Source organism: Daphnia pulex, chromosome 8 (genome assembly GCF_021134715.1).
Source record: "Daphnia pulex isolate KAP4 chromosome 8, ASM2113471v1".
Taxonomy (NCBI): Eukaryota; Metazoa; Arthropoda; class Branchiopoda; order Diplostraca; family Daphniidae; genus Daphnia; species Daphnia pulex.
Window position 1 is genome coordinate 7,654,019 of NC_060024.1, and position 24,098 is coordinate 7,678,116.

At 37.9% G+C, this 24,098-nt stretch overlaps 4 protein-coding genes, 1 long non-coding RNA gene and 1 pseudogene across 7 annotated transcripts; 2 read left to right on the forward strand and 4 right to left on the reverse strand.

Moving 5' to 3' along the window:
* The first annotated feature begins 1,592 nt into the window (after positions 1-1,592).
* On the forward strand, positions 1,593-3,219 carry LOC124199764 (enoyl-CoA delta isomerase 1, mitochondrial-like). The gene is made up of 9 exons (XM_046595700.1): positions 1,593-1,651; positions 1,728-1,859; positions 1,927-2,051; positions 2,121-2,267; positions 2,428-2,546; positions 2,614-2,642; positions 2,717-2,731; positions 2,807-2,944; positions 3,012-3,219. Exons 2-9 carry the CDS (start codon positions 1,745-1,747, stop codon positions 3,173-3,175), a joined length of 852 nt encoding a protein of 283 aa, XP_046451656.1. The 5' UTR covers positions 1,593-1,651; positions 1,728-1,744; the 3' UTR covers positions 3,176-3,219.
* A 3,857-nt stretch (positions 3,220-7,076) lies between these two features.
* On the forward strand, positions 7,077-8,224 carry LOC124200606 (dehydrogenase/reductase SDR family member 4-like). The gene is made up of 6 exons (XM_046596877.1): positions 7,077-7,232; positions 7,301-7,556; positions 7,619-7,768; positions 7,849-7,989; positions 8,058-8,113; positions 8,179-8,224. Exons 1-6 carry the CDS (start codon positions 7,153-7,155, stop codon positions 8,222-8,224), a joined length of 729 nt encoding a protein of 242 aa, XP_046452833.1. The 5' UTR covers positions 7,077-7,152.
* A 2,288-nt stretch (positions 8,225-10,512) lies between these two features.
* On the reverse strand, positions 10,513-11,951 carry LOC124199255. Its single transcript, XM_046595005.1, has 6 exons — positions 11,736-11,951; positions 11,587-11,667; positions 11,292-11,526; positions 11,151-11,201; positions 10,813-11,078; positions 10,513-10,745 (listed from the first exon to the last, which is right to left on the reverse strand). The coding sequence occupies exons 1-6, from the start codon at positions 11,805-11,807 to the stop codon at positions 10,719-10,721; spliced, it is 732 nt and encodes a 243-aa protein (XP_046450961.1). The 5' UTR covers positions 11,808-11,951; the 3' UTR covers positions 10,513-10,718.
* A 1,708-nt stretch (positions 11,952-13,659) lies between these two features.
* Positions 13,660-17,634, reverse strand: LOC124199602 (annotated as a pseudogene).
* Positions 17,635-18,329: 695 nt separating this feature from the next.
* Positions 18,330-20,862, reverse strand: LOC124199754. Its single transcript, XM_046595689.1, has 5 exons — positions 20,436-20,862; positions 20,235-20,359; positions 20,008-20,171; positions 19,789-19,946; positions 18,330-19,729 (listed from the first exon to the last, which is right to left on the reverse strand). Exons 2-5 carry the CDS (start codon positions 20,341-20,343, stop codon positions 18,661-18,663), a joined length of 1,500 nt encoding a protein of 499 aa, XP_046451645.1. The 5' UTR covers positions 20,344-20,359; positions 20,436-20,862; the 3' UTR covers positions 18,330-18,660.
* Positions 20,863-21,511: 649 nt separating this feature from the next.
* Positions 21,512-23,848, reverse strand: LOC124200059. 3 transcript variants are annotated; one of them, XR_006877146.1, is made up of 5 exons: positions 23,538-23,848; positions 22,869-23,261; positions 22,611-22,758; positions 22,315-22,540; positions 21,512-22,251 (listed from the first exon to the last, which is right to left on the reverse strand). It is a non-coding gene; the product is annotated as an uncharacterized LOC124200059 (long non-coding RNA). The 3 variants fall into 3 exon arrangements; XR_006877145.1 differs by having other exon boundaries at positions 22,849-23,261; XR_006877144.1 differs by having other exon boundaries at positions 22,611-22,783; positions 22,849-23,261.
* Positions 23,849-24,098: the final 250 nt, after the last annotated feature.

The window sequence follows — 24,098 nt, forward strand, 5'->3', positions numbered from 1 at the left end:
GGATATCCGGACAAAGTTTATTTGTCAGAGTATGCAAAGGGTTACCAGGCACAGATCATAATTCGACTGCATATAACCATCACAGTTGAAGAAATACCTGACTCGGGGATCGAACCCGGATCGTCGTGGTGAGAAGCCAGTACTATACAGATGCGCCACGAAATCATATCATAATTTTGAAGATAAAGCTAGTAATAGAATTTTAGAATCAAACTTTGCCGCGAAAAGACAAAGACAGTTTCTCCGAAATTTTCTAAGTGTCGAGAAGGAGCCAAAAAATAAAAACGGGACGCATCAGAGACTTTTACGAGAGGGAGTAAAAAATGACGTATCCGACAAGATGAAAATGAGTATAACGTGTTCAAATAAGGGCTCGCAATGGGACATCTTAGAGATTCCCCTGTGCCCCCCCGCACCATCCGCACGGCTTTGGTCCCGCCTTGGGACAAGAATTCCTATCTGGATAAATTGTTTAAAGAACGTTTGAAATGTAATATTTGATAATGTCTTTGTATGTTCAAATTTTAATGGCACGTTTTTTGCAGGGTTTTTCCTGGGTTTTTCCCCAAATCGGATAAAAATTATTTCAAAATATAGACTGTAAACAACAAAATTTTAAGATAAACAAGTACAAGACCCTGGTCTGGTACGCCTTCGGGTGTTTTTTGTACAGTTGTAAACAAAAATCACCTTTTATTTGACTGATGCTGGGTCTATACTAGCACTTTTTACAGACAAGTTACGGTCATACAGACATACAGACATACGAAAAGCTTATTCCGTCCAATCTACACTAGCAATTTTCCGTAAGCGTATGCCTGTATGTCTGTATGTCTGTAAGAAAAAAAGTTTCAAACGTTTCAATATTTTTCCGTAAGCGAGAGAGTCTGTAAAGCTGAAAAATAAGCTGAAATAAGGTTCAACCAATGAGAATGAAGCAAATACTTTTGATTAGTACAACCACACATGACTTCAACATTGTCTGTTTATGTTCGTCGCACAGTCTTCGTGTGTTCTTAAAAACTTAACATTGAAGTACGTAATAAATGCGTAAATTGTATAAGTTAAAATATAATATAAAATAAAATATATTTTAATTAAATATAAAATATAACATAAAATTGTCTAAGTAAATTGCAACGCCCATTTTCCGTATGATGTCTGTAAAGCCAATGTGCAGTGTAGATTGCGTTACGGAAAAACAGAAATAGCGTGTCTGTAAGTCTGTATGTCTGTATGACTGTATGACCGTAACTTGTCTGTAAAAAGTGCTAGTACAGACCCAGCATGAGGTTTTTGACGTTTGACTGAGTGGCCATATTGTTTTCAAGTAGCTGGGGATGAAGATTGTAAAATGGGGGGGAGGGAACGGTCGTTGCTATGAGGCAAGTTTATAATAATCAGTGTCTCCTATCTTTTTAAAAAGATAGTATCTTTTTTTAAAATAACACCTCTTTTAATGAAATTTGGCGGAAAGTCTACTAGCTTGGCGCTAAATTTTTATTGTTTACGCCGATAGATTTTCCGCCAAATTTCTTTAAAAGAGGCGTTATTTTAAAAAAGATACTATCTTTTTAAAAAGATAGGAGACACTGGCAACCTCTTGCTCCGAGCGGCGCAATACAGATTACTTTTTTGGGCTTTCTGCCAGGTGTGTACAGACGAATCTGTTTACTTTTCCTCGAGAGAAGTTTATTAAGTAATTTTATTCATTTATTTTTTCAAAGACGAATATCATACGAAAATGATGTCGGTTACAAGCATCGCTCGTAATAAAGTATTACCCGTTCTTCGAAAATCAACCACAATTCAATCAACCGCATCACTTTCATCTTTAGTTAAACTAGAAGAAAAACAAGGTTCGTCTTTACTGCACTATTTTAAGCACTGTTATAAATATTTAATCTATAAACTCTCATGGAACAGGCTATGCTGTTGTGTCAATGCAGAAACCCCCAGTTAATTCCTTGAGCCTTGAAATGATTCAAGCATTGTCCCAGTCCTTGATTGAATTGGAGAAAAACAAATGTAAAGGAATTATCCTAACTTCGGTATTGCCAGTTGCCAATCATATTTACACTTACCATTGTTGTACTAAATGGTATTTGTAAAAAAAATAGGCTTGCCCTGGTATTTTCAGTGCTGGCCTGGACATTCGTGAAATTTACCAGCCTACTGATGACAGATTAAATCAATTTTGGTCTTCGCTTCAAACTTTGTGGCTTCAATTGTATGGTTCAAAAATGGCAACTGTTGCCCTTATAAATGTAAGAAATTCATTAAAAGATCCACTACTAAAACAAATTAATAATTTTTTTTAATTACTTTTTTGCAGGGTATGAGGTGATTACAATATGAGCTGATTAAAATTTGCATGTGCTTCCTCAATTATTGGGAAATTAATTTGCATTTTACACAACTGTATTAGGGAATGCTACTGCTGGTGGATGTTTACTAGCAATAAGTTGTGATTCCAGAATTATGTTAAATGGAAAATCCAGAATTGGCCTTAATGAAACAACGCTTGGAGTAGTTGTGCCTTCATGGTAATAAAACGACAAAATACTCAAAAGACTAGATGAAGCGGGAAATAATAATTTTATGTTGATTGAGGGTCAAGGATACATTTGTAAATACCATCGGTAAACAGTTACTTTAATACTTATTATTTTACTTTTTTATTTTCACAATTAAATTTTTTTTCTCTCCTTGGCAGGTGTGCGACAATCCGGTAAGAATTTATAAATATTAATCTTTTTATTATAAAAACATTTTTGTGTTTAAACATTTTTGTTTAATTTACTAGAACGTGCGCTTCAATTGGGAAGTCTATTTAGTCCCGAGGAAGCGCTTAAAATAGGTTTGGTTGACAAATTAGTTCCCGATACGGAAAATGCCACTGCCGTTGCCGAAGCAGAATTGAAAGAATTCCTCCAGATTCCAGGTATATTAAATGAAATTTATAACAGTCTATTCAGACGTTTTCTACAGTTGAAGATTTTGAAAAATAGGTATGGCTTGCTATTTGTCCAAGATGAAGATCAGAGAAGCAGCAATTAAAGATCTTTCAGAGACCCGTGAAGCAGACTTGAACCAAATTGTAAATTTTGTTAAAACTGATGCAGTTCAAAAGGGTTTAGGATTGTATTTGCAGAGTCTGGCAAAGAAGAATTAGCACAAAGTTTATTCAATACTCTAAAATACAACCATAGAAACTAATGCCTTGTAAATAAATCACTAGGGACCTCCTCTCTGTTAAAAAATAAAGATCTTGTTACAGAAATAGTAGTACTATACATATAATGAAAGAAGTTTACATTGATGAAGTCTATTTCCTCCTGAGAAATTGGCCTTCTCTTGTACTTTCCAGATAGCTGCCAATCTTCAATAATGATTGAAGCAGCAGGTTTGTTACTGGCAGTCTTAGCCAATGTCACAGCTTGGACATTGTCAACAGCTTGCACGGTTGACAATTAGTTAGATATACAATTAGTTTTTTCTATAGCTCCTTCGCTTTTCAGAAAAGCGATGTCAAAGCACCCCCCATTTCTAACAAAATAAAAAAAAAACTTTAACGCCTAATATCTTGGAAACGGGTGGGAATTTCGTCTTTCTGCAAACGCAGGTAAATCCGACGTGCAGAGACAAACATGATTATGTTTTTTATATATATTTGTAAGGCCTTTTCCGGATTTAGATCTGGAAAGCCGCTCCGGGATTTCGGTCTACTTGAGTCGTGGATCGCTTGTTAAGACAAAAAAATTATTTTACTTTTCATTCCTTAACCAATCGTCGCAACACCATGAAATTTTTATCTAAGATGCGCATTACTAACATCTACGTCTTCTGATTTTTTAAATCTTTGATTGCAATTTGAACCCATTTAGAAATCAATTGAGCCAACTGACCTGAACGCCAGATACCCCCATTCTTCCCTAAAGATTTTGAAAACATTTTTATTTGACAAAGTGACGGTTTTGGGCTCCCATATTATTAGGCAATTATTTCAAACTATAGCTTTAGTTTAATTTATCTGACAACATTTGATGGATTAAAAAATGCACTAATAAAATTGAGAAAAAGCGTTGTCTCAAGATAAATGTAGCGTTAAAAGACCCAAAAGCCGTAAAGATAGGTATAATTGAAAAGTATGATGTGGTAGAAAAATATCAGCTAAAAAATTAAAATTTCAATTAAAAAAAATACAACATTCTTGAGAAAACCATTTGTCTGATTGAGTGACCCATAACTAAGACAAAGGTTTGTCTCAAGCTGTGGAGGATAGGTTGAGTTTTAACCTCTCTACTTTAGACTATGACTTAGTTTTCTCACCATGTCTCACGATTGCTTGTCACAAAAGTGTGCAACTGTCATTCTATTTTCGTTTGTTTACATTTACCCATTAACCAAATCTAGCACCGTCACATTATGAACTATGCTATCTCAGAAAACAACGTCAAAAAGTAAATGGCCGCTACTTCAGTTTTTAAATGCATCGAAAAGGTTAAAAGAGTCACATAATCTAACCTCGAAGTGTTATCGAAAACATGGTTTCCCTGGGTTTTTCCTAATGGAATAAAAAACCTCAGTAGACTTTGAATGTAAACTGTTTAAAGAACTTTTGAAACGTAATATTTGATAATGTCTTTGTATGTTCAAATTTTAATGGCACGTTTTTTGCAGGGTTTTTCCTGGGTTTTTCCCCAAATCGGATAAAAATTATTTCAAAATATAGACTGTAAACAAAAACATTTTAAGATAAACAAGACCCTGGTCAGGTACGCCTTCGGGTTTTTTTGGTACAAATCACCTTTTATTTGACTGATGCTGGGTCTATACTAGCACTTTTTACAGACAAGTTACGGTCATACAGACCGCGCCAAACACCTACGAAAGAGATGTTATAGCAAGAAAAGCCAAGTCTCTGGGTTTAAAGTTTAAAGCTGTTTCGGCAAGCAACATTTTAAGACCGCTATTAGAAAATTATGCGTATGATAATGTAGTACTTCCAGATCCAACTAACCTACAACGTATTGTAAATCGGGACAGGGCTAACACACGCCCAAAGAACCCTCCAACTACCGATCAAATTACTGCCAAAATATCCAAAATTGTCTTGACGAATGCTGCGTTGCCATTTACGGCAAAGTAAAAAAAAAATCAGTCGTCGGGCTACAAATCGCAGTCTGATTACATGAAAGCCCCAAATTGTCAAGTCAGATTTTATGTAACTTAATTCTATTTTATATACTCTAAATTTTAAGCTTATTTCTAGATTTTATTCTTATGGGGTAATTTTCCACAAAAATCGATCATTTTTTCGATTTTTGATCCCTTCCCCCACCCAAACGCCCCATCGCCCATCGTCAAGACAAAGTTTTTTTACTTGACTTTGTGGTGCCTTTCAATTTAAGAACCTAAAAAAAGTTATTCTTATGGGGTAAATCTGTGTCATTGTGGCTCCCGGACTATTATATATGAAACCCATGCAGAGCCTTAGACCCAACAGGAAATAGCTCTCTGATTAAAAACTAAAACACAAAAAGGATTATAGGTAGAAGAACTTACGAGGTAGATGCCGACGGCAAAAAAGAAGAAGGATTATAGTTGGACTTAGAAAGGTAGATGTCGACGAAAAGAAGGATTATAGTTGGACTTAGAATCTGTCCAAGTCATAATCCGTCGTAATCCATGATGTCATAAGGTTATAATTTTAATGTATTTAACATAACACCCCTTTCACACTCCCTTGTCCCCAGGGAGCATTTGGTCATCGCCGAAGAAGTCGAGGAACATTTTTAAAATGTTAGATTATACTCATTTTGCAGCTCTGGGTCATCTCTCTCCTCTCCCCTTGTCCTCTCCATAGTCACGGTCATGTCCTCACGCTCTTGTCGCGGTCGTGAGTTACCAGTTTACCACCGATCTCCCACTTCCATCAACTACGGAAGCTTTTAAAAATTTAATTTATCAAAAATTGAAATAGTTCAACCGAGTATTGAACCTCGGACCTTTGGCATGGCAGCACGGGTCTTTGACCATAAGGCTACCGTTAACATGTGTAGATTGAGGGAAAGCATGAACTGTTTGGTTGCCCCCTTCACTCACCCCTCTCCCATGGGTACGCGCCACCCCCTTTCTGGCCGGCGTGGGCTGCGCGTCAGCCCCGTAAAACTCGAAACTTTGAACGCGTTTTACGGGCACTCCCGCTCATTTGCACACCCTAAACCATAGATGAAAAATGATCAACGTAAAAAGATATAGGACCCTGTATTAACCGTTTTTCGACAGCAGAAAACTTGTCTCTGTTATGCTAACTTGTGTTGCTGTATAGTCGAGAGAAGGTTGTGCCAATGTTTTGTTTTCTCACGACACCGCGTGTGTATTGAGAAGAACTTTGTGTTTTCTAATTTATGCTGTCAGGCACTAAAGCTATTCGGTATTTGTTTTCTGTACGCGTTTTGCAAATGGTGAAATTTAGAAAATATCTTTTTACATTTAAAATGGTTTGTTTTTATATATGTTTTGTATTAGTGAAATTAGAAGTCTTAGTGAAGAAATAGGCCTATCAACACAATTATAATACCATCAAATATTTATTTTTAAAACGTATATCAAAAGATACCAGATCGGGGCAACCTTAACAGTAAGTAAGAATATGCGCAAACCACTCTGAAGTAGTAAGTGGATGTGTAACCCTGCAAACAATGGGAATGTGAGCGGAAAGTTTTTTTTACCTTCAATAGGTAAGGAAGCGGGAAAATTTCAAGCTACCTTTAATCTAAGAAATCTAGCTAGAAAAAAATTGCTAAAACTGATCTAAAATTCCCAATGTGGAATTTAAAATTTTTGAGTTTTTGGCCTTAAAATTCCTAGCTATATACCCCTAACTTCGTAGCTATTTCTAGTATAGAACTAGCTAAAAGTTTCATACGGGGTATATAAGTGGTAGTGAAAAGAACAAGAGCAACACTTCCCCTTCTCATTAATAAAAGAATGTAAAGAATCGGGACTTTTCAGAGCTCCATTCTTTTATTCAACTGTTCCTTTCAAGTTTGATAAGACAATTTCAAAATGTTGAAAAATACTTCTCTTTTGTCTCGTCGTTTCCTTCTTTCTTCGGCCGCCAGTGCTGGGCAGGATGTCAGGCAAATGGCCACAGCTTCCGAACTAGCCCGTCAAAGGAGATCCTTGCAGGGCCGTGTGGGTGTCGTCACCGCATCCACCAATGGGTCAGTTCGATTTTCTTAATTAATGTACGACCATTTACTGATCGATTTTATTGTTGTTTTGAAAATAGAATTGGGTTCGCCATGGCCCAGCGTTTGGCCGTCGATGGAGCTCACGTTGTCATTAGTAGCCGCAACCAGAAAAATGTTGACGAAGCTCTTGCCAAGTTGAAAAGCGAAGGTCTGTCCGTTTCGGAAATGGTTTGTCACGCCGGTGGCAAGGAAGATCGGACTAGGCTCCTGGAAAAGACAGCGGCAGAATTCGGAGGTTTCGATATTTTGATTTCCAACGCCGCAGTGAATCCCGGTTCAGGCCGTCTGATGAAAGTGAGTCCTTTACATTGAGTATTACTATACATATTCTTAATTTACTTTTTCTTATCTATCAGTGCACTGAGGAAGTTTGGGATAAGATATTCGACGTTAACGTCAAGTCTTCGTTCTTCTTGGCTAAAAAACCTCTTCCGCACATGGAAAAGAGAGGCAAAGCCTCCATTATGTTTGTTTCGTCTGTTGCTGGATATCTCCAAAATTGCGCAGTAATAAATTACAAATTAGATTGTGCGACTTATCAACACCGCAGTGTTGCTGACTTCCGTTTACCTGTTTTGGTTTATAGGTTGAGTTTTTTGGGGCTTATGCTTTGAGCAAAACAGCTCTTCTAGGATTAAGCAAGTTAATGTCAATGGAATTGGGTCCCAGGGGAATTCGAGTCAACTGCATTTTCCCAGGAGTTATTGAAACACGATTCGGTGCAGTGGTAAAGACATTTTATTTGCGTCCCCCAATATCCTCAGTTATCTAATTTAACATTTGTTTGTTGTACAGATTACTGGCGATAAGAGAGTACCTAAAATTATGCATGATAATTGCCCCTTGCAAAGGTATTTCTGTTAGAATATTCATTTTTACTTTAAGTTGTGAATCGATTCTATAATGTTTTGCTTAGAAATACACGTGAAACAAAAGAATCGACTTACAGGCTTCTGTATTGAGAACAGGCTTTCCACATGTGTGGAGACAAAAATGAATCAACTTAGACAATGGTGATAATTCGACATAAGGGGTATCACGAGATCAACATGGAAAGACATTTGTGTGGATTTCATAAACACGTGACAGATACATGTGTAACAAGAATATAAACTCAGCTCAAGCGATAACACTCTATTGCTGAGGGGAAAGAAGCTCAAGTGATAACACTCTATTGCTATGGGAAATGAAGCTCAAGTGATAACACTCTATTGCTGAGGGGAGAGAGACGTAGCAGGTAGCACATGTACAAATACGTGATATGACAAACAAATAATTACCAGTTGTTGAAGAGTAGTACACAAAGATTCTTCACAAGAACAAAACAAATTTGATTCAGTTATTCTGAAAGAGAGAAACGAAAGATGAAAGAACTAAAATATAGATTGCTGAGAGAACCTTCTCGCAACGTGGTCGTCGCGTGAGTGAAAACAATGAAAGAGGGAGAGAGAGAGATAAAGGGGAAGAGCCTCCTACAGCACAAATTGTAAGGCTGGGGACTTCACATTTTAGCATTTCCGCGTGGTGCCATCTGGCGCTCAAAAGTAGAAGTGTTTGGACTTCCGACAATTTCATTGCCAATAAGAGCCTAGATTGATCTATGTCTTATATCTTATATATGTCTCCTTCTCGACACTTAGAAAATTTCGAAGCAACTGTCTTTGTCTTTTCGCGGCAAAGTTTGATTCAAAAATCTTATTATTATCTGTATCTTCAATTATGTGAATAAGAATTCGTGGCCCAGCCTAGTCACCATTTTTTATCACTCTCCCTCGCGTTCCTGGTGGATGACAGCCGAAGCTACGCTTTCCTGGCCTTCACTTTAGACCGAGGGACATACTGTAGGCCCTTTCATATAGTCTAGTGGCCGGCAATATGAAGCCCAAGGTGCAAAGAACTCGTATGCTTCGGCTGTCATCCGCCAGTAACGCGAGGGAGAGTGATAAAAAATGGCGACTAGGCTGGGTGGGAAACTTGTCAAAATTACACTTTACTAGATTGGGAATAACTCGGCCAATCTAATCCAGAATGTAAATTCCTTTTGGATTCGTATTAAGGGATGGACGAGCAAACTTTTGGAAGAATTTTTTTTTTTTAAAGGTTGGCATTTACCCATAAAGCGATACCAAAGACCCCCCAAAATTGTTAAAATTTGAAAAGACCCAAACTTTAACATTAAATATCTCCCGAACGGCAGAGAATATTTAAATTCTGCAAAAACAGGTGAATCCGGAGTAGAAAACTGAATATGCCTGAATTATTTCAGATTTTTAAGTCCCATAGCGGAATGGGAAAAAAAGTGGGGTCCATGGATTTGGTGCACTTGAGTGGTGGATTGCTTGTTAATAAGAATTATTATGAAAGAAATTTAACGTGTTAACAAAGCTGCTGAGTCCAGCTAAATAAATGCATATTACGACTAAACGAAGAGTCGGAAGAAGCTAAATTTAATGAAAATGCAAAGCCCCTGGTAAGAGCTTTCGATTTTTGTGAAATTCGATGCAAAATGTTTAAACCTAAAAAATCCCGTAGAAAGCTAATGATTTTTTAGTTATTCTGCCGTCTTGCGCGAGACTCGACTGTATCGACAAAACGAAAAAAATACATCCTTTATGGAATTTTTTTGGTTATAACATTTTGCTATAATTTTTACATATTTCAAAAGCTCTTGGCAAGGGGTTTCCATTTTTATAGAATTTATCCGTTTTCGACTCTTAGTTTAGTCGTAATTAATTAATGAAAATTTTAGGCATTTTGGGGGGGAGTGGAAGGAAAGAACCAGAAACTTTGGGGCGGTCGTTCGGGCAAAAGTTTTCATATTTCAGATCTCAGTAGGTGTTTTTTCGAATCGTTTTAACACCGGGAATCTGATGAACTAAAGATCATGGAAGAATATGGAGTTTTTTATCATAAACGAGTTAAAAACTTGAGAGCCAATCACCGTTCGGACCGGGGCCATTTTGAGGGAAATATTGGTGAGGGTGCTTGAGGCTACAAAAAAAACAATGTCTGCTAAAAAAACATTTGATTTCGGACAGTGCTAACCTAGGTTTATTTTCTCTTTCTTCATTGGGTGTTTGCTTTATGTCAATGTAAAGGTAATCTTGTTTGTTATCTTCAACAGTTTGAGATTTTTCTGTTTTTCTTTTGGCGTTTTTTTACATTACTCCCTTTCTTGACAGGTTTATTACGGTCTAACTCATGTATTATCTCATGATATGTTCTATTTCTTTGAATCATGTTTACAGAATATGCTATCAAATTTATTGTTTATTCATTATTCATATCATTAGAGCTGGCCATTTCTTCAATACACGTGTTCAATATTAAAATCAAATGTAAGTGGATCACATGTCTAAATATCACTTTACTGTTTACTGTCTTCGAGAGATAGAGCCAATTGTTCTTGATCCAATTCTAAGCAGTGCTGCTCTAACCACAAAAGGATAATTTAGCTTAACAGGCTGTCATGACTCGAATTAACTAAAAAAAAGGACAACAAAAAATCGAATTATTTTAAACTGAACAAATAATTGTAAGCAATGCTTACTTTTCCGTTATTAAGTTTCACAAGATTTCCTTCAAGGGTACTGATGATTTGGTTCTTTTGACATTTAAATGGAACACCAACTTGCTCGATGTCAATGTTCGAACGGGCAGTGGGTAGAGTTGGGGCAGTTTGTAAAGCTAAGGCAGTGTCTCTTGTACGTGTGCTCTCGGCCCGTTTACGGCCGGCATTCACACTGTCCTCCACAGCAGGATTTGTTGTTGATTGGATCGACGGACCTGGAGCATTAGTCCTGCTCGCAGTGCGAACTGTGGATTAAATGGAACGAACATTAGCTAGATGAGTTGCATTGATGAAACCTGCAGGATTGCTTGACATACAACTGCCATCTGTTGAACTGGTGGATAGGCCTACAGATCCCGCTGCATTGACTACAATACAAAAAGAAATGATGAACCATGAAGAGTGAATAATACAATTAACGATGAATGGAAGTCTGCTAACATCCACATGAGCCATACCTGGTAAAGAATTGTTCGTGCTTGATCTTTCACCATTTCCCTGGCTGTCACAGAACCCTTCAGTTTCTTCAAAATCCCCCTTGAATTTTCTTCTAAATGATTGCCCTTTCTCTGTGGCAAGGAGGGCAGCTACTTCGGTCCCTGACACAAAGGTGTGAAAGGTTGGTTCCTTTACGTTGGGTATTTTTATAAATATAATGACTTGGGCATTACTATCTTCAGTCAGCCACCTGCCCTGTTAAAGAAAACAAATGTTACGATTCAATTGAAGCTTAAACAGTTTAACAAAGAATACCCTGTCCCTTATTCCACTAATCCTCATGGATCTTGTAGAGCGTTTATCTGAATGAATTCGCCTTTTTTTCGAATGATTGTCCTGTTGAAAGAACAACACTCACGTTAGAAACAGTGCAAGTAAAAATGGGTAATTCAAGTAAAACTTACGTTAAGTTGCTGATAAACACCGCATTCTCTTTTTCGTTGGACAGCAGTTTTTTTCGTGCTCTCTTCAGACATTTAAAATAAGACCCTAATCTTCCAGGGAAGGCACGTAGATAACTGGAAACAAATTAAAACTATTGTTTACTTTTTGTAAACAATACACACCGACGACTGCAAAATCAAAATGGCGACGGAAAGGAAAATACCATGGCCTACTGAAATACCGGCCCAACAGCTCGCTATCTCCCTGTTGCCGAATGATTTCATAGCCAGAGGGTCGTAAGGCACTTCAGACGGCAACAGGGAGATAGCGAGCTGTTGGGCCGGTATTTCAGTAGGCCATGGAAAATACATAGGGAAAGGGGGTTTGTCACGTGATGATGACTGGCCAATCAGGGAGTGCGGTATATGGCCTTCGGCTTACAATGGCATGTTCAACATGTATTGAACGTTCATCGGAGGCCAAGTTGCATGTTGTTCTTAAAAATGTTCCAGTTGCCTAATTTCGAGCGGCGAAGACATCAGCGATTCATTTTTCTCACGCAAGAGACGCCCGTCATGATGCCACTTTACATATCCTCGTTTTATAGACAGTTACTTCAACTGGACGATGACTTTCAAAAGAAATTCGGATGTTCAATTATTTTATTATTATCCAATTATCAGGTACTATTTTTTATAAATATTTTGCGCAAATATTTACATTAAGCTAACGAACATTAAGCTAATATTTTGCGCAAATACTTACGTTAAGCTAGTGTTTGATAAAAAGAAAACAAGTTAGGAGATGACCGCCAGATGTCGAAGAAATTTCATTTGACTTGTAGCCGGTTCGCCGGTCAAAGAATTTCAATTGTTTTTCGTGTAGCCTCTGTGTTATAGAATAACTATTCGGAAACCGTACGATAATGGAAACACCGGTTTTTAATCAGTATTTGCCAACAATCTAGCCGAAAGGCCCTTCGTATCTTTTATAATCATCATCATCATCATCACATTCCATAACTCGAGAGCTTGAGAAAAAAATCATGCTTCCCAATTCCCATGGGAGTCGAACACAGGTGCCATGTCATTCTATGGCAATTCATTATGACTTAACTGACTCCATATATAATCTTATCAAAAGGCAAATTTTGATGGGTTTATGGGATTGATTGACAGTTGTAGAAACTGGTGTATCGATATTTAAAAAAGCTGTAATATACTTAAAACTTAATTATGTTAGAAAAGTATAGAACCCCTTCAAGCTATTGCGACATGCGTTATTGCCGGTGGTTGTCTGAAAGTCGGTGGCGGCGCCTACACCTATAAAGCAATACTATGAGCCCTGCAATCAATCAACAAACTATAATGAACTTTAAATTTTCAAATGAGTATGTAAACAACTGCCAAGTAATCATCTCCTTAAAACCAACAAAATATGACTTTTTATAATATTTTCTAAAGTCGGGTGGGTATATTCTATAGTGGGAACCAGAAATAAATATAATTCAACTTTTTCCAGTCTCTGACGATGCTGACGACTTTTTTTTAATGAAAATGAGTACCAATTCGTTTAAGAATCTCTTTTCCTTTCAAACGCAGTTCGCAGTTCAACATACTAGTGACATTTCAAGCATAAAAAGGAAATTGAACCACATTTCCTGTCAAAGTGATTTTACTCCAGAATGATGCCAACAAATCCGTTGGACAAAAACCGGTATTGAAGCAAGAAAGAGTAAATATCTCAAATCCCAATACCGCAATTACAATAAAGCAAAATGTCCTACACGGTGGCGTTTCTTTCCAACGTGCAACATCAACTTGGGATAATTTTCGCAGTCGTAATTGGTTATTTCGTGAAAAAAGATTTCTTCGATTCGCCTGAAAATTCGAATTCCGGAAAGTGGAAATCGCCTTTTGCTAAAGATACGAGAAGACCAGTGACTCCATTAGAAACTGACCCTACCAAACGAAATCAAGTCATGAAAAGAAGTTTCTTTCAATCCACTTGACTCGTAAAAATGGGTCTGTATTTTCATTTGATTTGTTTCTGCTGGTGATTTTACAGCACGCAGCTAGCGACAAAACAGAGAGGAAATGGGACACAATTGTTATCGGTTCGGGAATAGGAGGTGCGATTGATCCTTTTCTCCGTTACATTAAATTAACACGTTAGTGTATGTTTAATAATTTCTTATGTGATGTAGGAATGACCGCAGCAGCCCTTCTCAGCAAAGCTGGAATGAAAGTCCTAGTTCTCGAAAAGCATTACAAATTTGGCGGGGCACTGTCACACCTTTAGAGACGAGGGTTATGAATTTGAAGTGGCAATTCACTACGTAGGAAATTTCCTCCGCCCCACTCTAACTTGGACGTTGAATCATGCTCCTGATTGCTCGAGTATTCTGGATTTCGATCGGGAGCACAGGGCTATACAGCGAGATGTTCGTTGGGATCGGCCAAATAATGCCAGGTCAACCCGATGGTCAGCTTCAGTCGAGGTAAATGCAAAAGACGACAATCATCGTATTTGGAAGCCGTTCGGACATAGACGTTGAATTCGCCTAAAAGCAACAACTCAAATGAATTAATTTTGAAAGTCGATGAATAAAAACTATTCAATACCTTTTAGGATAAAATTGGCATTAGTCCAATCCATTGCCAAATCGGTCCAAGTTAGCTCCATCTCTTCAGTGGTATTGTAAGGATCAAGTGATGTGTGGAGTAGTAGAGTTAATTGTTGAACAGACAACGTAACTCGACCGTGGAGGAGTAGACGAATTTTATCCCAAAATGGCAAGGCTGGACTTGGATCCTATTCGTAGGGAAAACGTCAATTTAATGTTTAATATTATAATCATTTCTGATTATTTTTACCTTTGAAGGAGGTGAAACGAAATCCCACGCTAGATTGCATTGGGCTATCACTGGCTCCCAACAAGCACCGTAGGCCAGACGCCAGCTCTCAGCGTCACAAGAAAAATCATGGTAAAATTTCAGTTGGTTCATTCCACGTTCGATTTGTACATCAGACATCACTCCAGGGGGCCGCTACAGAAACAGTACAGGTCCGCCGAGCTCGCCAGGAGGACTGTTGTTCAGCTCCGGCTAGTCGACCAAAGAGCAGCAATTCGTGAATGTCGATAAGCGGTTGCGGGAAATCTCGAAGTAAAAATCGCCATCGATGACATGTTAAACGGACTGCACGACACCACAGCGTAATAAAATCTATTTGATCATCAGGCCACGGGCTGTCAGGATCCATCTCCTGGATATTGCGGACGACATTGACGTAACCGTGGAAAGATGGATCGGCTAAAGCCATCAAATCAACTTGCTCCATTTCCCATCGGAACAGAGCCGTTCTCATCGGCCTCGCCTCGTACATGCGTTGCGCTCGCTGAACAAATATCTCAACATTTCGGCCTCCCAGATTTGCATACAGCTCATCAATTTTACCCTGTGAACGAAATTTGTATTGGACGAAACATTTAAGGGTTGATTAGGAGACTTACTTGCGTCAGAGGTGGGTGCGTTCTTCGGAGTTCTTCAATTTTAGCGTGCAACGTACGCTTACGTTTAAGACTCTCACGAAATTCATCTTCGCACAATTCGTAGTTATCACGGAGCTTGACTTCAAATGGGTCGTCACAAAGCACCATAGAAAATAGTGCAACTGACAAGACGAACGTCACGATAAAGTGGCTCTATTTGTCCAGGAAGCCGAGGCTTTTTGTGCAGCGATTTTAGCCACTTGAAGACGCTCACCATCTCCTTCTCCTGTTGACAGGCTTCGGAAAACTGGTAACGGTAGGGGAAGCAAACGCGCAAATGGGCAATGCTGAGTGACTAGTCCACATTTGTTTGTGTTCATTTGTTAGTGAAAAGACAGTCAGAGGAAAATGAGCTTACTTGAGTTCCGAAACGACTAGCGTAAGCGACACGATCCAGGTACCTGTCTGAATTTTCAGGCATGTCGTAGTTGAAAACGATATTGACACGTTCAATGGCCATGCCACGACCGACCCAATGTGTAGCTACCAAAATTCGCTGATGATAAAAAAAGAGAAATAGAAAATGAAAACTAAAATACAAGTGATTTCATCTAATCTAGCATACCTCTTTAGAGTCGTTGAACTGTTGGTAACGTGACAGACGTTCTGCCTCAGTCATGCTAAAGTGAATGGCGATGGCAGGCAAGTTTTGCTCGACTAGCGACTCGCAGAGCGCCATACAACGCGCAATGGATCTCACGAAGATAACGACCTATCCATGGGAAATGGTGAATCATTTGCGGCAACACTCGAATACAATAAGTTCAGCTAACCTGGTTAAACTCAAGTACGCCGAGTAGCTCAAATAATTTTCCGTTCTTCTCGTCGTCCTTTAGTTTGACGTAGTGCTGCTGTAGACCGCGAAGAGTGTGTTTGGACTCGTCGTCGTCAACGTCCACTTCGGTGCTGCATCAAAGATCAATTTTTTTTAAACAAAAGAGGCGCTACGTGGAAGGTCGTTTGGAGAATTGGGGAGGAATAAGAGCAAAAATCAACCCTCGGCTCCCTCCAGCAAAATGTTTTAGATGCTCATGTGGTGGTCGTGTTGCTTTATTGACCGGAGTGTGAAAGGGCTTATTACATCTTGCATAAACTTTTGGCAGACAGGACGGATCTCCTTGCTCAGCGTGGCGCTGAACATCATCACTTGTTTTTCACGAGGTGTGTTGCTGAAAATCTCCTGTACATCTCGAAGCATGTCTTGATGAAAAAATATGAATTAATAGTACATTTCAACTTGAATAAATAACACATTAGTTAAACGCTTTACAGGTATCTTGAAGCATTTTGTCACATTCGTCAAGAACAAAGTGCTTAAGTGTGCAGAGGTTTAGTCTCTTCGTGCGGAGCAGCGTCGTTAAACGACCAGGGGTTCCAACCACAATGTAAGGGCAATTTATTTTCAAAGCTTCCTCATCTTTACAAATATTCACACCACCAACGAATACACCAACCTAAAATAATTTCAATTAAAGTAATATTTTACAGAATTCATGTAACAAGTTCTTTACCTTGATGGTAGTCATGTGCCTGGACAAACATTCATATGCATTGTAGATCTGGATAGCTAGCTCTCGAGAATGGCAAACAACAAGAACATAAACCTGATTTTCCACCGTCTCCAATTGTTGGAGAGTTGCCAATACAAAAACAGTAGTCTTACCCATTCCAGATTTGTCTCGACACAACACAACACATCCATTCCCAAAACAGCCTGAGGAAGACACTCAAGCTGAACTGTAAGACATTAAAGAGTTGAGTTAGATTTCTAAGAAGAATATCTTAACCCAAAAACAAACATATCACAAGTCTGGAGCTCAAGAATAAATTGCCATCAAGTAAAAAGTCAAGTCAAGCAAGCAAGTTCTCTCTTTCTCTGTTCCTGGTGTTCAGCTCAAGACCACATGTTGGCATGGTACAGAAATATGCCCCAGGTTATAGCATTTAGCATTACTACTACAATTTTATGTTAAAGATTGTTGAAAAAAAAAGAAATTGCTAGTAATGAACAATGCAAGGGTACTTGTAAAAATGAAATAAAAAATAGTACCTTCAGAAAGATGTTCAAAGCCACGGTCAACGATAGCTCTCAAAATTTCCGGCTTGAACTCAATATCTTGAAACCCAGAGCTATGAATGGATATGCCTTTAACTTCCTCCATTGCTGGAGCATCTCCACTTCCTTCTGTGGCTACTTGTTCCGTCGCCTCCTCATCTTCGTAAACCAAAGGATCTTCATTGTCTGCCATGCTTGAAATAATGGGATCGTGGCAGGATGACGGATTCCCATGAGTATAACTTCGTCCATAATTATTTAAAAAAAAAATCGTTTCTGACACTCTGCGACCACAAGACGAATGATTGAATGAAGCAGACGACAGATAAAACGAGATTTCAAAAAGCAGTACGAAAATCCTCTACTAGGTGGCTGACTGCCTAGAAAAATAAGAATTGGCGGTTTTTTTAGAAATCAAAATGAATCAAAATGATCAAATTCGTACAGTTCAAGGAAGGGGTTTGTCCTGCGACAAATGGATGCGGGAAAGCATTTTTACCATGTGTTGACCAATAAAGTGTTGATGACAGAATTTTGTTGGCACGACCACGCTGATTAACGATGATGAAACAAATACTGAACTTTTTGGCAGTAAGATGGTGGAGAGCGGGGTTGGAAGACGAGTTGACAGTCAAACGCAATAATAACACAACTCAACGAATAAAAATGCAGATCTTCCTAGCCTATGTAGTAAGAACAGGTAGCAGTTATCCATGCCAGGATAAGCGATCCACCAAATTGAGTAAACTAAAACCAATAAAAAATCAGAATAAATGGGAATTAACACAACAAAAATAAGATTTGATTTGCATACTCTGGACGTCGTCTTTAATTCATGGATATCCAGCATGAGGTCAGCACACCTACTTGGCCACTTCTGGATGGCTCAATCAAGAACAAAGAGTCAACTACGCAATTTTAATCGTGTGATTACATATGATAACATCGATCAGGTATTCCAGGATATTCAGAAGATAGAATAAGTCAAGTGATGAGGAAAAAAACTATTGGTGGAAATCTATTTTCAAACTTTATTAGTGGGTAGTAGGACTACAACAGACAAAAAATTGAAATTTGGCTACATGCCTACATGACAGGAATGAAAGATAATGTGACATAGTTTACGAAGCTTCACGACCGATCAAGAGGGAAATTTAAGGGAACAAAATAAGACGTAAGCAGTAGTTGCTATATTGACATTGTTTTTAAAAAAGATTCTCAATAAGCAATAAATATTTTCTCAGATTCTGATCGATTCCGACATTCATCACCGACAAAAAGTTCTCCCACGCATTTTACCACGTATAAGTCTTCTTCAATGCAATGCTCAGTGAAACTACTCATTACTTGACTGATAATAGATGAGTAATTGCCAATTGTTCCTTTTAGCTTGCTCTTCCCAACCCTCTACATTACTCTTCGATATTTCATCACACCGATCGATCAAGATATCTTTAAGATGGTTTTGAGCATTCATGAAAATATCAATTCCTTTCTCGGTCACATTGTGGCAAAACATAACGACAAACTTTTCAAGATTATTGAATTTTTGAATTCTAGCGACCTTTTGGAGAATGTCGTCGTTGAGCGTAGAACATCTCTTAATCGTTATTTCCACTAATAATGGCGAAGACAACAGCAAGATTAAATGTTCGCGCGGTATACTACTACCAACAAGCCCCAACCTTTCCAGTTGCTTTAATACTTGAGGTTCAGTCGGTTCAGTCTTAACCCATTCTTTAACAAGTTTGGCGGTGAAATAGCTCAAATTATTGATAAGTTCAAGGGAGTGAAGGTTCGGGCAAAGCTGTGTGATTTCCAGAATATTGACATCACTCAACCTGGATAGGGAAAGTGCCTTCAGTGATGAATTCCCAAAGGCTTTTAAAATTGGAGTCACACCGCCACCAAACGTGACGTTACCATTAGAAGGGAAATCCGAACTCATTTTAAAATTACGGAGATTTTTAAGAGACAACAAACTAAGCAAATCATTGTCTGTCAGTCCTTTGTAGCTTTTGATTTCCACCTGGATCACAGACGGGCACAGAGAGACAACAAATCCCAGAGTTTTAGGTATGTAGACGTCACAATAAGCGGAAGCGATTCTTAAACATAACAAAGAATACTTTGGAATCTCCAAATTTTGGTTCAAGAAAAACTCTTTGTGAATTCTCGCTAAGGTTTGAACAGTAGCCATATCCCAGACTTGAAGACTATGAAAGTTTTCTAAGATTATTTGGATTCCGGCGTGGGAAATTGATGTACCCATCGAACGCAACTGTACAAGAGATTTGGGCAGCCCCAATCCATCAACTCCACTTCCTAGATTATGCTTTGCACCGTCACACAATCCTTTAACTCCAATATCTGTGATTTTCTTGCATTCATACAAATCTAGTGCTCTACGAAAGAAACGATAATTATTGTTTTTTACAAATTTGGCATCAAACAAACTTGTTACCTCAAATGTGTGCAGCAAGTTCCTATTACTTCCAAGCTGCTGTCATCTGCTTTAGAATATGAAATGTCCAGTACTTGTAATTTTGAAAGTTTAGGAATGAAAGAAGTAAAGAATTCATCACTAAAAGCAATTGAGTGGAAAGCCAGATGTTTTAAGTTCTGAAATAGAAAAAGTGTCGTGTTTTGATTTGAAAGCAAGTGTAAATGTAAAATTTCTTACTACACATCTGATTGAATTATCAAGCTCAATGGATCGATCATCTTCACTTTGCATATATCCCAGATTCAAGGTCTCCAAATGAGGAACGGCCAGTAAACCAAGAAATCTTTTCAAACATCCTCTGTTTCTAAGAGCAATGATGATTTCCTCCAATACCTTGTTAGCTATTACAAAATAAGACAATATAAAAATACTAATGGATAGATCAGTAATAGTTGACAACTTACGCAACTGATCAAAATCACTGGTTGGTTTCTCACACAACAGAGCCATGTTGTTTACAACAAAATCAAGGCACGTTTTGTATAGTGACTTCACTCCAATCAATTGTGGCATCTTGGATTTGAATGATCTGTTATAAACTTATAATAAGATAATCTCTTATTAAGTTTTAATCAATACATGATTAGAAACCATAGGTAACTTACCAGTTTTCAAGGTAAACATGTGTGCAACGAAATTGCCACCTTCACTGTTTGTAATGACTAATGAGATATAGTCCGAGATAGTCAACTTGGACGTCGAACTAACTTTAACGTTTCAAATTAGTGTCCCAGTGAGTTGTAGAGAGATCTCAAGATTAAGATATTTAACGACGACTGGACGTGTGGCTTATTAACGAATCTAATTCTCAAATTCTCGCCTTTCTTTATTAGCAATTCAGAATAGTTCTGAGAAAGCGGATTAATACAGCTGAAGTCCCCCTAGTGGCTGAATTTGAATTTTAAATTTTAACCGTTGCCAAATTATTTATTATTTAGCAATTTATCCGTTGTTTACTTTGTTTTAAGGAAAAGGAGTTTAAGGAAAAATTAAGAAATTTTAACTTATTTAAAAATCACTGATAGGGTGGTACTGGTAGCAAACACGATAAAAAGAATAGATGGATTCGAGTCTTCGAAAATCACCGACCTGCAAAAGATTTGAAAAACGATTTTGAAAACTGAACCACAAGGATAGGGATTGGCTGAAATTTAAGACATTTATTTAGAACTTTAATATGTTAGAACCCAGAAACAATGTTTCTTTATTTATGTGTCAGAGAAATGTCAAGACTGGCACTCTGGCAGTCAGGACTAAGGGTTCTTTCATAACCGTTCTGAATGAAATGGTGTTTTAACAAATTGTCTGCTGCGTTGCTATGGTTACCAAGATTCAACCAAATTTTTGAAAATCTTTCAAATTCAAATAAACTTTTTTTAAATGTTTCCCTAACTATTACAGATGTTAATTAGTCCCAATCTCACAGAGAAATTACACAATGGCCATAGAAATGTTTAAAAATGGGCTATGTCGATTGTCAAAAGAATAATTTTTCTTTTGTTATTTATTTATTTTAAATTTTTTTTTAAATATATTTTATTTGCGATTTTGTCTTTATATACCACGGCGAACAGTAATTTTAAGTGATTGGATTTAGATATTCTTATCTTTAGGATTCCTAAGAATGCACAATTTTCTCTGTACACTTGTTTTAACAGATTAAGTAATACTCCAAACACACTTAATAGAAAAGGATTTTTATTGGCTGCCAGGCCAGGCTGAGGAGGCCAGGCCTTCTCTCCCCTTGTCAGGTTAAGACTACGTCTCTGAAGAAAACATCTAAGAAACCTTGTACAAGAAATCACTAAAGAAAACCAACACACAGAAGAAAAGAAGAAACAAACAAATTAAAGATTTGTGTTGCCATACCCCAAGAATTCTCAACACCGAATAGTTGATGCCTGTGAAATTAAGGCGCGGAATAGGCTCACATCGCCCTTGTCAATCAGCTGTAAACACAAGTCAAGAATCCGAATTCGTTTTTTATCGATATTGGGTTTCCTTCTTCTGTGCCAGGTTGAGATTTTCCCATCAATTTGACTCTTTCGATCCATTCAACGTCATTTTGCGGCCATGTAGAGTAGTTGAAACTAGACAGACTTACTCTTTTCAAAATCAGACAAACCTGCCCAAACTCGACTGCAATCGTACAGTTGGGACGATAGTTGAATGTCTTGTGATAGATTGGAAGGGGTCTTGGTTTCCAGGTCCCTATAAAAAATTAAGCCGGTTTGAAACGTACTAGTTTGGGAGATAAGGCGCAGTGAAGAACAGTCTGTGCTCCTTGGAATGGACTGTGAACTACAATAAAGCGAATCGGTTTCTGGATTGCTTTCAAAATCGGGTTAACAAGAAAGGAAAATGACGATATCGGTGTCTCCACTGATCCAGGATCTACACTATAAACACGAATGCCTCTATCTGTTTAAAAAAAACAAAATAGTAATGATTCAAAAGCAATATTATAGTAATGTAATAGTTTACCCTTGGAACGTGCAAAAGTCATACTATACAACAATATAAGCATAGCTTTGCTTTAGCGTAACTCTGAAATCTTGCTGATGTTCCGGTGCTCCTTTGTCGAAAATACATGCACTCTTCAAGTCTAACCATCGATCTATAGTTAAGAAATGTGCAGCCGATGACAAAAATATTACGCGGCTTTGATCCGATAATACTGGAAGCAGTAATTCAATCAAAAGAAAATGCCCTGTAGAAAGATAACAATGAGTAAATAACTTCATTCACCAACATACATTAACATTATACACCAAACCTACCCAAATAATTGGTCTGAAAGGTGACATCAAATTTATCTGCAGTTTCTTTAGGAGGATGGAATACAATACTCCTGCATTATTGATAAGAAAACCCTGGAACCCTGCGGAACCCTGGAAGGCGGTCGGCTGTAATCAAAGATTACAGAGTCTGAAATGAGAAAAAAGGAATTTCGCTAAAATATAAAAAAAAAAAGGTTATTTTCACCAAATCACACAATCACGAGTTCTGAATTCTTACTCAATAATATTGTTATTCACATTGTAAGGGATGTCTGTAGAAGATGTTGAACGAATATCCGGTTTTTTTCCCGTTGAATCTTAAACACGTAAGCAAAACTGGGTTGCCTGTATCGACGATTCCACACCAGCATTGACGTTCTTCTCAGTGTCTTTTCTTCAACAGATTTTGTTGTTGTTGCCGATAGTGGAACTGTAATCCACGCCAATCACCATGTAGACTGGAGATTGGAATTCTTCTTGTTTCAGGCAAACGTCCTGATGGCAGTCCACATATAGATGAGTGTTGGTATAGCTTTAAGTATTTGTTCTACATTGCTGGCGTCTCCATGGGCAGAGGTAACTTTGGCAGTCACACTGCACTTGAAAGCTTAGATTTGTTTCATTGGAGCCTAGTGGTAGGATGATTTTTACCTAATAAAAACACACAAAACAAAAATAAATCTTCTTGTAGCACAATTTAGGGGAGATCCAATAATGCAGGCGAAATAATTCATGCCTCACTTCTTACACCAATGTGACCTGAACATGGGCCGTTGCAAACATTTACTTCATTTGATTGTTTTACAATCACGTTAGAACTTAGAAGGTATAACGAGACACCCGTGGCCGCGTTATACCAAATGCTCACTAGAATCATACAACGCAGATTGCAACTTGGCAGCAATATAATGCTCATGCCAGCCTTACCGTCAATGCTGTTTGTGTTGCTGTGAGTGTGACTGTGTGACACCTAAACCTTACAAAAACAGCTTTTGCAGTCCTGAAGAGTGCAGACGACCTTCCGAAATCCGAACTGCGAAATGCGAATGTCGTTAATGAGCGGTGTTGTCCTATTACCAAATACCAGACTGTAGAAAGCAGGCATGATGTGTGAATGTGTGATTAAACACACAAATTTGTTTCTACTTTCTTAAAATCAACACAAAATTGTAATCGCTTTCTGTTTGAGTAAATTGGAAATGCACTGACATAATGTCGTAATTGTTGCACAATTCACCCCAAGCGGCCATATTACGCACTATAACGATCGGCGCGAATTAACTGAACGAATGTTGAATCGAAACGATAATTAAATAAAATTGTATTACTCTGCCTTAAAAAAAACAACTGATTAATGTTTGAATAATTAAAACGGAATCACTGCAACAAAATTCAAGTTAATTGGTTGACACAATTTCGAGATATAGTCGTAATTGTAGGAGGAAGTCGACTTGCAAACAAAGATTTGCCCTTCTTTTTCATACATAA

What these genes read in the sequence shown, in the direction of transcription:
- LOC124199764 (XM_046595700.1), top strand. Translation starts at nt 1,745, where the DNA reads ATGATGTCGGTTACAAGCATCGCTCGTAATAAAGTATTACCCGTTCTT. An exon ending in AAGGAATTATCCTAACTTCG is followed by an intron (nt 2,052 to 2,120) that starts GTATTGCCAGTT and finishes TAAAAAAAATAG; the next exon opens with GCTTGCCCTGGTATTTTCAG. An exon ending in AGAATTCCTCCAGATTCCAG is followed by an intron (nt 2,945 to 3,011) that starts GTATATTAAATG and finishes TTTGAAAAATAG; the next exon opens with GTATGGCTTGCTATTTGTCC.
- LOC124200606 (XM_046596877.1), top strand. Translation starts at nt 7,153, where the DNA reads ATGGCCACAGCTTCCGAACTAGCCCGTCAAAGGAGATCCTTGCAGGGC. An exon ending in GTCACCGCATCCACCAATGG is followed by an intron (nt 7,233 to 7,300) that starts GTCAGTTCGATT and finishes TTTTGAAAATAG; the next exon opens with AATTGGGTTCGCCATGGCCC. An exon ending in AAACACGATTCGGTGCAGTG is followed by an intron (nt 7,990 to 8,057) that starts GTAAAGACATTT and finishes TTTGTTGTACAG; the next exon opens with ATTACTGGCGATAAGAGAGT.
- LOC124199255 (XM_046595005.1), bottom strand. Translation starts at nt 11,807, where the DNA reads ATGTCTGAAGAGAGCACGAAAAAAACTGCTGTCCAACGAAAAAGAGAA. An exon ending in CACGAACAATTCTTTACCAG is followed by an intron (nt 11,202 to 11,291) that starts GTATGGCTCATG and finishes TTTGTATTGTAG; the next exon opens with TCAATGCAGCGGGATCTGTA. An exon ending in TGAAACTTAATAACGGAAAA is followed by an intron (nt 10,746 to 10,812) that starts GTAAGCATTGCT and finishes CCTTTTTTTTAG; the next exon opens with TTAATTCGAGTCATGACAGC.
- LOC124199754 (XM_046595689.1), bottom strand. Translation starts at nt 20,343, where the DNA reads ATGCCACAATTGATTGGAGTGAAGTCACTATACAAAACGTGCCTTGAT. An exon ending in ATAATTCAATCAGATGTGTA is followed by an intron (nt 19,947 to 20,007) that starts GTAAGAAATTTT and finishes TTTCTATTTCAG; the next exon opens with AACTTAAAACATCTGGCTTT. An exon ending in ACTTGCTGCACACATTTGAG is followed by an intron (nt 19,730 to 19,788) that starts GTAACAAGTTTG and finishes TTTCTTTCGTAG; the next exon opens with AGCACTAGATTTGTATGAAT.